The sequence below is a fragment of the Drosophila mauritiana genome, chromosome 3R, assembly GCF_004382145.1.
Source record: "Drosophila mauritiana strain mau12 chromosome 3R, ASM438214v1, whole genome shotgun sequence".
Taxonomy (NCBI): Eukaryota; Metazoa; Arthropoda; class Insecta; order Diptera; family Drosophilidae; genus Drosophila; species Drosophila mauritiana.
The window spans coordinates 14,968,881-14,982,975 of record NC_046670.1 but is presented as its reverse complement, the minus strand read 5'-3'; the positions used below and the strand labels follow the sequence as shown (position 1 = coordinate 14,982,975).

Sequence of the window (14,095 nt, the reverse complement as noted above, 5' to 3'; positions counted from 1 at the left end):
GGTATTTCTCTTGATTTTTGTGAGAGCTACTCACTTTTTGCAAGCTTCGGGACTTTGCTGTTGGGGTAAGCATTTCAAATCGAGACTTTCGCCAACTATATCCCTATCCTTGACTGTAATCTTATCAAATATAGTTGTTCCCACCGCAGCATCCTCGTTTACATCGGCCTCATAGGGAGTCTGTATTTTAGTAAATCAGTATTAAATGTATAACAAATCTTATAAGCTAATAAGTTTACTAACATTTTGAAATTCCGGTGGATTGTCGTTCAGATCAAGAATAATAAAAGTAATCGGCACTTCGACCACATTATCCCTTTCCGACTCTCCCTCGGGATCTACGCGATCCCTTATCGACACCAGGAACTTCAAGGTGTCCTTCTCCTCGCGATCCAGTGGTTTTATTAGCGTTATGTTTCCCGAAACCGGATCCACGCTAAAGTGATCCGCACCGATGGCTCCATAGGTAACAGGACTTCCTTCGGGATCATAGGCTTCTAAACGGAAAACTACCGTGCCCACAGTCACATTCTCGTAAAGGATAATATTGTTCAGGGTCTGCGTGAACACAGGTGGCAGATTTGTCTCTCCTGATTTAAAAAGTGGAAAATGATTAAATTTATATAATTCTTGAAGTCTTATTTCGTGGTACTAACCATTTGCGAGGGTCAAGCCCAAACAGATCATCAACAGCCCCAAGGGGAGCTTCATTTTAGGGTCTGCAAAGAGTAAACAAAATAAACGTAAAGTGTTTGTTTGATTTTATACTCGGCAAACATTGAAAGCAATGAGCTTAAATAAACAGATTTGCGACACAAAACGGAGATACAAAAATAACAAGAAAAAAATCGATGTTATAAATGCTGTAAAAAAATGTACATTTTCTTTATAATTGCAGGTGAAAAACGTTTACAAGTAAATACCTTCAAGCCTACCTTATAATTGTTATTCAAATGGAAGCTTAAAAAGGGAGCCATTTAAAGGGAAGAATTAAAAAAAGACTAATCGAAATTGCAAACAAATACATATGAGCTCCTAAAGAGCGCATAAAAATCCTCTTATCAAATTTTAGGGTGTTGTATATTGTTATTTGATTTTTTTTCGGCTTTGCCGTGTTTTTGTTTTCATCATTTGGTGGCATAAACAAACAATAAAGATAAATTAAATTTCGCATTTCATTTCATGCTGAAAATTCAATTAGCTGACAATGCACACAGGCCAGTAAGAGCGTGACAACCATGATGCGGATGATGATGATGATGATGTGGTGGTGGTGGTGGTGGGAAGGCAGGGGGCAGCTACTGATGATGATGGCTATAACAACATAACGTTGTTGATGACAACCAGCAACAAAAAGAGGCAACAGGCAACATTGTGGCAAATTGTGCACTTTGTCTGCGGGCTGGAGGAGAGTGGGGTCGAAAAACGAAGCAGGGTTTTGGGCCAGGGAATCGCCGAAGGCGCCAACATTCCTGATGCGTCCGTCCATTTGTCCGGCACGCACCACCTAACCGAGAACCAGCATCGCCGGCCCGAGGACCAGTGGCGCACATATTTGGCAACCAGCAGACGGGACAGCCGGGCGATGACCACACAAACAGGCGAAGGGACACGAGTACACTTTGAGAAAAAACGTGGTATTTTAACTAGCTGGACACTGTTTCAGGCGAAAAATAGGATGTTGTGATGTAAAAGAACAAACAAATTAACTCAAATACTTATACTAAAATACTACTAATACAATAGATAGCTATTTTCCGAACTGCATGTCCAATATATATTTGGAATTATTTTACAAATTTTTCAAATATTTTTTAGGTGCATTCGCAGGAGTTGCGGAAGACTGGAGTGAGAACCAAAACCAGGCTGGGCCAATTAGTTATGCATAAAAGCTCGACTAAATATTTTCAGTTTGGACCTTGTTTCGTGTGTGTTTATTTGCTAAGGAACACTAGCCAAGGGCCTAAATGGGCAGCAGGAGTAGCACAACCGCACACCGCCTCCAAAAAGTAAGTATGCATGTCCGGTTGAGTTGGGTCTATAAATTCACCTACAAGCGTTTTGCAGTCTTCCCGAACTGACCATAAACTAAACATTTTAGGGTTAAGCGGGATTGTTTTCGGGTCTGCTGGGGGTTTGTCCAGCTTGAACTTCAACTTATTTCCCCCCGTGACGAAACTCGATCCGTCCCTTAATCCCCACCGCAGGCCAAAAGTTCTGGCAGGAACACAAAATACTCTAATGCCGAAAAAACTTTGAGCACATAGAATTATGCTTGTGCATCGGATATAAACTTATAGTTTTGCACTTTGGCAATCATCTTAAAATATTCAAATATTTCCATTTAAGTAAATATTTAAACACAAAAATGATTCAGATACACAAATACTCTCTGCTCCAGCTCAATATAAATTCAATTCCATATTCAACTGGTTGCCATCGCACAAAAGCACACACCATTACCAACCCACCCACCTTGCATTTTGATGCCCCAACGTCATATAGTTTGGTGTTTAAATGTGGTTCCCAAACGATATTCTTCCTGCATAGTTGGACGGGGTATTTGGGTAAGCTTTGTCCCGTTGATTAGTGCCAACCTGTGTGAATTTATGGACGGCTAAATCATGTAACCCCCAGCTAAATAGACTCCTAGCCATTGTGCGTTAATCTGTGGGGATTATGAGCATAGATCCCCACATCCATTGTTTTCAGGTGAGTCGGAAACTAATGATTGTCCCCATGGCATTTCAGATAGACAGTAAAGCATTAAATTGTTGCATAAATGTCATTCGTTTTGTATGTGTCATTACTAAATTTTCTGGCACACAAGCTAGGACAATTTTCCGGAGCAAAATAATTGGTAGGAATTCATCTCATCGTCTTTTCGAGCACAAAATAAAATTGAATATGCAAACTGAATGAATGTTTTACATTTAGATATTCGTTAACATGAACCAGTTTATGTATTTTCTTACACCCTAATGGTTTCTTTTAAAGGCTTTAGTTTACATCCCATTTCTTAGCTGGGAATTTAAGTGAGAGTATCATTTAAAAAATATGATTCTTTTCTAGATATCTTCACTGCATTCTATTTAAAGCTTCAAGTGAGTGTGAAAATGTGTTGAAGTAAACAAGTCAGATACTTATTTACACTTGCAGTGGCTTAAAGTCTTTGGGGATTGGATTATGTTCAATGCGATTCTCATCATTTCCCCCAATTTTCTGGCTCCGATAAACTCAAAAGATTTCAACGCACACATCCCACTAATAACCGCCAATCTCCTGGCAATATATTTTTTGCTTATTTTCCAGTCAGCTCTTCTGCTCTGTGTCAATATTATATCACGACCATTAAGGATGGCTCCATGGGTTTATGTGTACATGCGTACCCACACAAGTATATAGACACGCGTTCGGCGGAGCATAACCAATATCAATCATACAATAAATTTATATTGCATTTACGTATTTTCCCTTACGCGTTTGTCAATCCAAAGCCGAAACGATGGGGGGATTTCGCAAGCCTGCCCAATCCCCGACCAACCTGTTGATGATTCAAGCCTTTCCAGAGGTGGCAGCCACAATCCATCCCCCGGGGGTCAGGTCGTTTGCCCCAATCACCTTACTGTGGCACCATAAAAGCCATGTGTACCTTTAACCAAAATTTACTTTGAGTACACGGCACAGGTCGGCAGTCCTTCGAGCGGATTCCCTTTCCCGTTGGGAGACCCATCCATCCACTCCTCTTTTTTCGGTCATGTCAAACATAATAAATCATATTTATTTAAAATACATTTTGTTTAGCCAGCACATGGCTTTTGTACCGTCCTCCCTCGACTGACTCATACATTTTTTTGCGAGTGGCAATAATAATTGAATTAGGTGCGCTCCAAGGGACTCTGTTCCCCATCGGTTCACCCCAGTATTCCTGCCCCTCATCCGATTACGACTAATGCTTAAAACTTGTTTGGACGCGTCTCTGGCGCGGTTTTCGCCGCTAATCCGAGGAATCCCACTACGACTGTGACTGGCTGGCAAACTTGACACTTGACTTCCCCGAATCCGTAACTTTTACGCTTTACTCGCAGTTTTTCCCAGACCGAACACTTTTGGCCAGAGCTATTTCGTTGTAAGCTAGAATAGAAGCTAGAAAAATGGTCTAAAGTCTTTTTTTAATACCAAATATAAACAAAGTGTAAAACTGTTACAAATATGTTTTTTATAAGTCATTAAAACTGGAGATTCCTTTACATTTTTAAACACAATAAACAGTGAAAAAGGGGTTTATGTCATTCAAATAGATTTTACAAGTTTTGTTGAAAATGTAAGTAGCTTTTTATTAATTTTCAACCTTCGGTTCGCAGTGTATCTCATCAATGTTTCATCTTCCCCATCGTTATTCTTTTTATCTGATTTCAGCCCTCGCTGGCATAATAAAAATGTCAAACTCCGTATGCTGTCGCTTGTAATACATTTTATTCATAAAATGCTTTTTTTATGATTCCAGTCGGCTGTTGCCTAGCTCCCTTCGACTTTATACCCATCTCTATCGCTCGCCATCTATCTTTTTCTCTCTTCAGCTGATTTTTGTGTGTGTGCGACATTTGTTGGGGCTGATGATGATGATATCCCAAATGCGGGAGGTGTGGGGCTCACAAAGTGCTCCACTTAAGTATGCTATGTAAATCACCTGTGCGAGTGGCGCCTTACCATCTTGCCTTTCGTTTCCCCGCAGGTGACAACCCCCTCCCTCTCCCCTGCGCCGTCGCGCGTGTCAGTGGCGTCATTTTCTTTATGCCTTGCAGTTTACTTGGCCCAAAGCGTCGCCGGCGAAAAACCTTTGCCAGGGATTCTATTTAAACGGCATTATCTTCAGTTGCCCGCCCGCCCTTATCTCACCTCCCCCAGCCCCTTTGGATTCGCCCGGCTCCTTGGAGATGCCCCAACATTTTTCGTTCGCATTTAAATTGCTCTTTTTTATTTGCGCCTTCTGTCCCCGTTTTGGGTGGGGTTTTCCCTCTTAATTTATTCATAAGCCTGATGGCGTTGGCCGGATGGCCGAGGTGTGGGTTGGTGCTCCACTTCTTGAGTGGGCCAACATCATTACTATTACTCATGCACGGCACACACACACACACACACACTAGCACAAACAAACACTCACACATTTACGTGCGTGTTCCATCGTAACTCAAAGTTGTCCTGTCCGTGTTTGTTTAGGTACCATCCCCATGCTCAAAAGTCAAAGTTTCGTCTTTCTTCTGGTTTGTTTTTGTTATTTTTGCTAAGCAATTTTCACATTCACCTGACTTGCCACGCCCCCTCCCCCTCCCCCACCCCACTTTCCAACTCTCGTTTCGTGCCACCTCGCATCGCTCATCGCCCCCCTCACAGTTTCACAGATTTGCGCTGTATAATTATGCCTAGCCCGGCCCAACACAATCCATATAAGCCGAGGAAGGTACGTTTCGAAAGTATAGGTCTTAGCACCTCACAAAAGTGTGCCTGCCTTTCAAAGCGTTATCATACACTGAATGTTTTTATACACTTATATTTTATAGTTAGAAATATATTTTAAAAAGCGCATTGAATGATTTGAAAATGGTTCATCATTTAGTATAGCTTTTTTCATATTTTTATATTAAGAAAATCGAACCTTGAACCGAAAATTATGGTGACACAACGTGCTGTCCTCCGGCGCGACTTCCTCATTTCGTATTCAAAACACTTGTGACAGTTTAACAAATTTGGAATTTAAATTGCACTTGCACTTAACTAAGAAGGGGATTGGATGTGGGGCCTTTGCTACGAAGGGAAAACACGACGAGTCCTGGCACCTGTTGGGGCAAGCATACATACACACACACACGCACACACACAATCTTATATCATAACCCCACATACTTATATGGAAACACGTGTGTGTCTATAAATCTGTTGCCTTAATCGTTATCGTCGAGGATGCTGGTTTTTATTATGAGCGAGTCGCTTAATTTCCACAATCCCCCACAATTATGAAAGACAAACGGGATGAGAGAGCGGGGGTTTGGGGGCAAACGTGCCACATCCGCATCTTTCAGCGGGGGCGTGGCTGCCGCCTCCGAAAACTTCGGGTCTTAAGGAACAAAGCCAGGAAGCAAGCGAGTTCGAGTTCGAGTTATTATCAAGTTTCTTCTTTAGCTGTTTGCCTTGGCGCCTCAGTTGTGTTTTTTTTGTACATTTTTCTTTTCGGCGGGATTACCATTGTTGTTTTTCCCACGAGTATTAAGTGGCAGTACGCCCCCGTCCACGCCCACCCAAACACACACCCACTGCCATAGTCGGCACTCCATCGGCAAGGACAGGTGGTATGTCGAACTTAAAATTACGGCTCTGAAATGAAATTAAAATGGTTTTCTTTCTCGTTTTCCAGCCAAAGTAGAAGCTTGGCGCGGTAGTTTGTTATTGTCTGTCTGCATATTGAGGAACGTTAAACAGTCCTCCACCGGGCAAAACCCATCCGCCCACTTGGCCAAGTTTAAATTGGTTTTATGTTAAAGCCAAATGAGTACAGCTCGGGGGTCGAGAGCCGCTGAGAGCTTTTGGAGTTGGGTTCCGACCATCACCACGCCATCGTTTCCAGTTGAGCATCAGGAAATGAAATTTCTTCTGAATTCCTCTTATTTTTTGCCTTCCTTTTTTTGTTCCCCTCTTTCGTGCGGAAAATAGAGGGGGTTTTTGGGGGTGGGGACTGAGCGGAAAGTGCCGTCGAGAGGCAGATTTCCCAGCACTTGACGAGCGGTCGCTCAAGGAGTTTGACTGCTTGTCAAACACAGCCAAATGTTTTGATATATTTCATACACTTGACAATCAGCTTCGAGGGATTCTGCTCCTTGGCGGCCAGAGTGCGGGGGTACAGCGGCCCAGATGAGAGCATTTCAAATAAATGACCCGTAATGTATTAGTTGGCCTGACCTTGAAAATATTGCCACGCAGACTTAACCTACTAAAGGCTATACAAAGTAATGGAAATTCTTATTCATTTGAATCGTTTTTCCATCGAATGAAATCATCTCAGCTTCCATTATTTGTAATAACTTAAATGAAAATTTGGAAATATTCTTGTAGAAAATATTCTTGTTCAAAAGACATTGCGAAAATGTCATTTACTTGACTTGTTTATGTCGAAGTTCTTCAGAAATTCATAACTTTAAAACACCTTCCCGTGCACTTCTCTCTTTAATACCATCAACTTTAAAGTCTGTTTATCGGAACCCGGTTGACACCACAGGGTTAATTGTTTGTTTGTTTTCCGTCAGGCTCTAATGCAGCGTGTTTTCCCTCAAAGAACAACAGAAATTTTTCCTTATTTTCTGTATTTGCTCTAAACTCATTGTTCTCTTGGGGTAAAAGCGGTGGGCCGCAGGAGTGCGAGGTTGGAAATGATGTGGCGTCTAGATTTTCGGTGCTTTGTTTTGAGATTTTCCCAGCTCTACTCCGCCCTGCTCCACTTTAATAGCAATACCATTATCAGCACAGCGCACCCAGCAATGGCTGCGACGATGGCAACAGTGGAAGCCAACCTGTTACCAAACACACAACCAAATCCAAAACACCAACAATTTGAACAACACTATAGCCACTGAAGCAACAATGCTCGAAGGAACAACTGGGACATGGGCAACAACAAGCAAGAGTCATGCCATTAATGCAATGGATTTATAATGCATATGAGATCAAATGTACTGTGCATTAAAGCCTCTGTAGTAGTTGCATCAGGACCTGCTTGTGTGCTAAGTTTCACCAAATACAATTTAGCCCAAGGGAAGCAAAGTAACTAAATATGAGTAAAGTTTTAATCATAATACCATAACATACAATACCAAGTATGTGTACTTATTACAATGGAGTTTAAAGCAATTCAACAAATATTCTATTACTTGCACACCTTCAACTTGATATAATTCTAGCACTAGGAACCACAGGTGTAATTACTAGCCTCGAATATGGACAATTTTGCTCGGCTCCTGAACCGTAATCGCATTATATTTCCCTTGCCTCGTCGATAATCGACTGCTATCATCTCGATTGCAGTTGGCCAAACGCCACCACCCGACAATTTCCCTTCGAGTTTACCCCCTCGCGCGCTTCAAGTGGCCATTCATTATGGCCCTTAAACCAGGCATTGCAGCATGGATGGGCAATCCGTGGGTTGGGTTCGGTTGGGTTGGTCGGGTTTAGTTGGTGGCGGGCGACTGCAATGCCAGCCGTACGGCGGCCTATGCCATAAGCACAGCTATTATAATATAGTACCTGAAGCTATGGAGCTCTGGCCGTTCGCCTGAATATATAAGCTGTCCTGGAATGGAGCTGGAGGCAGGAGGACTTGGGGCACGTTCCGGGAGAAAGCACTTAAAATATCTGCGCACGCATGACTGATGATGACTACTTAGGGCCAGGCCAGGCCACGCCAGGCCAGGCAGGATTTTCCAAAGCTCCCTCTTCACCGAGCACAGCACAGGTGAGAGCAAAAGCTGATAAGTATTTTATATTTAACGGTATTGTTTGTTGTACGTGCCCCAAATGCCACCCACATAATTGCAAGGCCCGCTACTTTTCACTCCGCATCGAACACATCGAGGAGCAAACATCAAACGTTGCATTACACAAACTGGCTGAAAGACATCAGTATTTAATTGCCCCTAATGCGCCTGAAATGGCAAATGCAAACATGCCACAAGTGACGTGGTGGGTAAAGTACGTATGTATCTTACAGATGTACACATCTGTATGTGCGTGTGCAGATATGTATCTTGTGCATTTTCCTGGCTGCAGTCTGCAGTTCAATTATGCCTGACAACGACTGCGTAATTATCGTAACATACACAAAGAAAGTCATGAAGATGGGGCCCAGAAAAACATGGCTTACATCGAACATAAACTTAATTAAATCAGTCCATCACCCTGCTTAAAACAATTAGTTTTGAACTCTAGTCAATTAGTTCAGATTAATTGGCATTGGGCATTTGCAATATGTAGTTGAGCTGGAAGATAATTTGAAAATGACAACGTGTACATATGTATGTAGTAGGCATATTAATGGTATGAGTGCAATGCAGTGCAATAAGAGTTTTTCCATTTCATAATTTTATTTTCTTCTTTAACTCAGCCGATTCTTTAGAAATCCTACATTTTCCAAGTAAGCTTTTACCGCCTGATTTGGTCAAGGTCAGACGAGAAATCACGTAGTTTTTATCTACTGAAAGTCACGACGTGACCATCACTCCATAAATCGAATCTTCGCATAATACATATATAAACAAGTAAACAAAGCAACCAGAAAGAAAGCAAACATGAATTAAGGCAAAAAACTAAGTCCGCCGGAATAACAATAACTTTTATTCAAGACACGGAGTTCTATCAGTTTCCTCGTGGCTTCGTGTTTGTGTGACTGTTATTGTGATTTGCTTTGACTTTATTTTGTGACTTTTTATCAATTTGTCTGATTTGCTTTTATCCCATTTATCTTTCCATTTCCCCCCATGTACGTCACAATAGGAAAAGTACGACGAAAAGATTGGCAGAGTGAAACAGTTAAGCGCATTTGATGCTTCAAAGCGTCAAGAAGAAAGGCATATTGCGTATACGACTAGTGGATACCTAGTGAATGTAAGAAATGTAAGAAATTCAACAGTTTATTTTTAGCCATCCGGTAAACGATAACAACCACAGATTATGTAAAACATATATTTTACCCAAATGAATTTAGGACCTTTTAAAAGCATCAATTGCAAACTATAGTAGAATGAATATAACAGATGCCAGCATTAGGAATTCTAAGTATCAAACAGTTCCATCTTATGTGCTCCCATTACTGCAATTTTGAATTAGCTCATATACCCCACAATTTGTACCACATACCCTGCACAAAATTTCACAATAAATATTATGCTACTAAAGCTCTAAGAGAATTACATGACAGTAGCAGCATCCACAGTAGCAACAAGAACTCCCGACGACAACTTGCCCTGCCAGCTCCTCATACATCTCGTCACCCGAAAAAATATAACGAAAAAACAACGGAAGAGGGGACCTCGGAAGTGGTTGGCAAAAAGTATAAAGAAATGAAAGAAATAAGCGTTATTATCGTTATTACGTGAGCAAAATAAAAATACATACTTACAGCATCTAAGTAAAAATAGCAACGAAAAATAGCAGTAAGCAGAACTATACATTAACAAACAATAACAACAAGCCAACGATGGGCGAAGTGTAGGGAAGGGTGCCTTATAGAGACGACGATGACGAGGATTTTCGAAAAAGAAGACGACAAAGTGAAGACCAGAGTGCAAGTGGAAGGAAGTGATGTGGAGAAAGCTGGAGGAGGGGCTCTGGTAACGTCAAGCTTGGAAGTGATTTCAGGGAGCACTTATACCACTTTTATATATTTTACTGCTCATGTGATATAGAAACGTACATATATACATACACATATATATACGATACATGCGAAGCTAAATGGACACACGTACGTCGCCTTGAACGTGAAGTGCACTTATCAAAAAAAAAAAAAAAGACAAGGGTCAAAATAATATTGCGCACAGCACGCCCTAGATGAAACATAGTATTTTTGGGGGAAACTGAAACAAATGCACATAAAATACATGATTTATGTTACACACACACACACACACACACACACGAATGTAATGTATCAATTTGAAAATTGATTTGTTACTGCATAAAGCCGAACAAATCTACGGCAAATACTGGTTAACTGAGCCAAACTTGTCGGTAAAAAACAGGAAAATGTAAATCTTTTCCAAAGAAAAAAATAAAATAAAATAAAAATGATGAACAAATATGCGGTTGAAATAAACGCTTTAATTATGACCGGCATTTGCAAAGGAGGTAACTTATACATCAACTCCAATTAAGAGCAGAGAATTTACATATCATTTGTTGCTAGTGAAGATTATGCCCTGGTTTATGGTATTAAGATATATATGTATAAATACTTCGCAATTGCAACAAATTATGTTGTAATAATAAAATAAATGTTTTTCATTTCGAAATACACGGATGAACCCTTTTAGGAGCCGTTTAATAGATTCCAGGGGATGTGAATCGAATTTTATTCGGCCGCTTGTAGTCCTATTCAAATTACGGCGGATTTGCAGCCACCAGTCAACATATGGCCACCAATGGGCCCTCCACCAACGACTGACTTCCTTTGTGGGCATCAATGGGCTGGCATCCCAGTGGCTGCAGAATGGGTATGGGGCCAACATGGCAAATGCCGTTGGATTTGAGCTGCTTATGCCGGGGATTTAGTTATAAATTCCCTGGTAAAGCGGGCGGAGATCGCTCCTCGTCGCTCTCTACGAATTGAAATTTAATGCAAATGTAAATGTGTTGCGCAAAACGCCACGATGGGGGGAGGGGCGGGGGCAGTAACAGAAACAGATTATTTGTAGCACACATTTGGGGGCTCTCCACTTGAACAGCCTTGCGAGCTGCAACCCTATTGGCATTAGTGCCCACCAAATCCAAATACACAGCCATACGGATTTACATACAATTTTAATACGTTTCTATATTGATTCTATGTTTTTTGATGCGCCATACGCGCATTTTTTGTGTATTCCAACTTGATTTAATTTGCACAAAAAGTGTGCAGAGCTTATGTAAAGAGTAAGAACTGGTTTGCTGTTAAGCCTTCGATTATTTTATTTTTCGCTGCATCTTGTTTAAAGTTGACACAGTGCTTGAAAAAACAATGAAATATGCGCAACAAATACGCAAATAATGACAAAATCCGCCAACAGCGAGATGAAAAAATCTGTAACAATATTGAAATATTTTATGAGCGAAAAAAGTGCATGGTGGCCATCTTCATTCTCCAGCTCCAGCTTCACCCTGCAATCATCTCTCGCCCCCCATCAGACATTCCAAAAAAAAATATGCGGTGTTCACTCCATATATACGAGTATCGATGCGAGCGTTACGTCCCTTTTCGGATTTTGTGGAGAGCCAAGGCTCCTTGTTTTTTATGTTTTTTTGGCTTTCACTCAACGCGCGGCATTTAAAGCGCTTTAAAAGCACATTCATCTGCCATTTCCTCAAATACCACGGGCTCAGCAGCCAGCAGCAGACGACTCCTGCTCCTCTTCGAGGGTCTCATCCTGCGTCCAGAATTCAAGTTGCCTCCAACCAATCTCGGCTGCTTCCAACCAACTCTCTTTAGAACCCCTCTTCAGAGACAATTGCATTTGCTGTAGGATGGGGGAGCGGGGGATACTGCTGAGGGCATAGGACAGACACACTCAAATATTGATTTATCGAGTTGCTCACATGCTTTTCCCATATGTCCTTGCAGCAACTTCTATTTCCTTCGGCCTCCTTTGTCCTGTTTCTTTCCCTCGACTCCTCTTTCCGCAAACAATAAAAATTGCTGCAAGATGGCAAGTGGATGATGGGCAGGGTGCGAAAATTCGCAACCGAATCACTTCAGGTTAACCTCAAGTCGTTTGCACCTTTGTGGGTGGAAAAGGAACTGTAAAAACTTTAAGTCTAATGACTTTTATAGATACTCCACAATAAGTCCGTGCCCATCCCCATCTGCCTTTTTCCTGTCTGTGTGTGTGTGTGTGTGTCTGTGGTTGGATTTGGCCAATGAACTTGATTGTGGCAACAGAGTCTTAGCCGGGGATTGACACAACTCAAGTGGAAGAGCAGCCAGCAGCACAAAAGGCCAAAAGGCTCATAATGCATTAAGCCCTCTTTTGGAGCAGGATGATGGGTGGCAAAAGCAGGAAGAGCATCACTAAGTTCACGATGGATGGGCATGAGACTATTTTCCATGAATATTCTTAGCTTTTATTAGCCTCTTACTCTGTGGGGTATTATTTGAATTTGCCTTATATCAGTTGATGCCTTTATGATCAGCTTATGAGAGTCTAAGCTAGCTTGTTTTATTGAGATTGCAAGGCTAAAAGAAGCATTATCATTAAACGCTATATTTAGCTATGAAAATATTTGATATATTTTTACATACTTATTTAAATAAAAGAACAAACTTATCATATTAACTGAATGTCTGAGTGCTGAATAACTGTTACTTTAATTTCAATTATATCACTGAAGCAAATAGTCTTCGTTTCTTTTCTTTTCTTCATTCCTTATTTCCCAGCCATTTATCATAGGCAATGACGCTGCGGAAAAAGGACTCCCAGGACGAACTCTTCCTTTGTCCCTTAATAATCGGCAGTGCAGCAGTGACTGCAGTCCCCGAACAGCAAAGCCCACTGCTGCTTACTGACCAAGCCACCAGGAAGGAGAAAAAGAAGATCACCCCGTATATAATATATATACATTGTACATATATCTACTGAGCTTTATTACACGCTTTCGGCGCCAAGGATTCGCCCCTCCCTCTCTTGTGCAATAAAAATTATATAAGAAGGACTACAAATTGCCAGAGGCCATATAAGAAGATGTGTTGAACAAAAGTGGCAAAACTTTATTGTCAACCAGAATGAAATTCCTTAAATTGCGAATTGGATTGTGTGCATTCTGCACTGGGAGTAAGTAAGCCCACAGAAATTTAAAAGCCTTGTTTAATTACAATGACGAACAATTGACAGCTTTTAATGAGACAAAAACACGGCGCAAATTGCGAGTAAAACATTTCGTTCTCATTCGCATTCCAACTTTTATGGCCTTCGATGGATGATGGTATTGCTTTGGCCGCAGGACTCCCACCCGGCCAGCTCTTTACCAACACCATTTACCCCCTGACTTAGCCAGAAATTAATGGCCTAAAGGGAAAGGACGTGGCCAGAACTCTTTATGGACTGCCAAATGGGGGGAACACAAGTGTACATGTGAATGGATGAAGGAAAAGTAAAACAAATTCCAAATGCTTTTTACGGCAAATGGAAATGGAATCGGAATCAGAGTTAAAATCCGATTCGGAAGTGCAGTTGCCTAGGGATTAGCATTGCAAATTAGTTGGGCAAATTACAAAAGCGAATTAGATAATTAAAAGGAGATTTATTAGGATGTTGGTTGTGTGCACACACAATTCAAGAAATTCAAGAAATTTGGTTTGAAA

General features: G+C 41.2%; 1 protein-coding gene across 4 annotated transcripts in view; it reads right to left on the bottom strand.

The window, feature by feature from the left end:
- Positions 1-14,095, bottom strand: part of LOC117145931 (cadherin-87A) — a 55,762-nt gene that overhangs the window by 7,862 nt on the left and 33,805 nt on the right. For all 4 annotated transcript variants that reach the window (XM_033311804.1, XM_033311807.1, XM_033311805.1 and 1 more), the window contains 3 exons: positions 657-719; positions 244-590; positions 35-180 (listed from right to left, as the gene is read on the bottom strand). In XM_033311804.1, coding sequence (XP_033167695.1) covers positions 35-180; positions 244-590; positions 657-711 — 548 coding nt within the window. In that variant the 5' untranslated portion in view covers positions 712-719. The remainder of the gene's footprint in view (positions 1-34; positions 181-243; positions 591-656; positions 720-14,095) is intronic.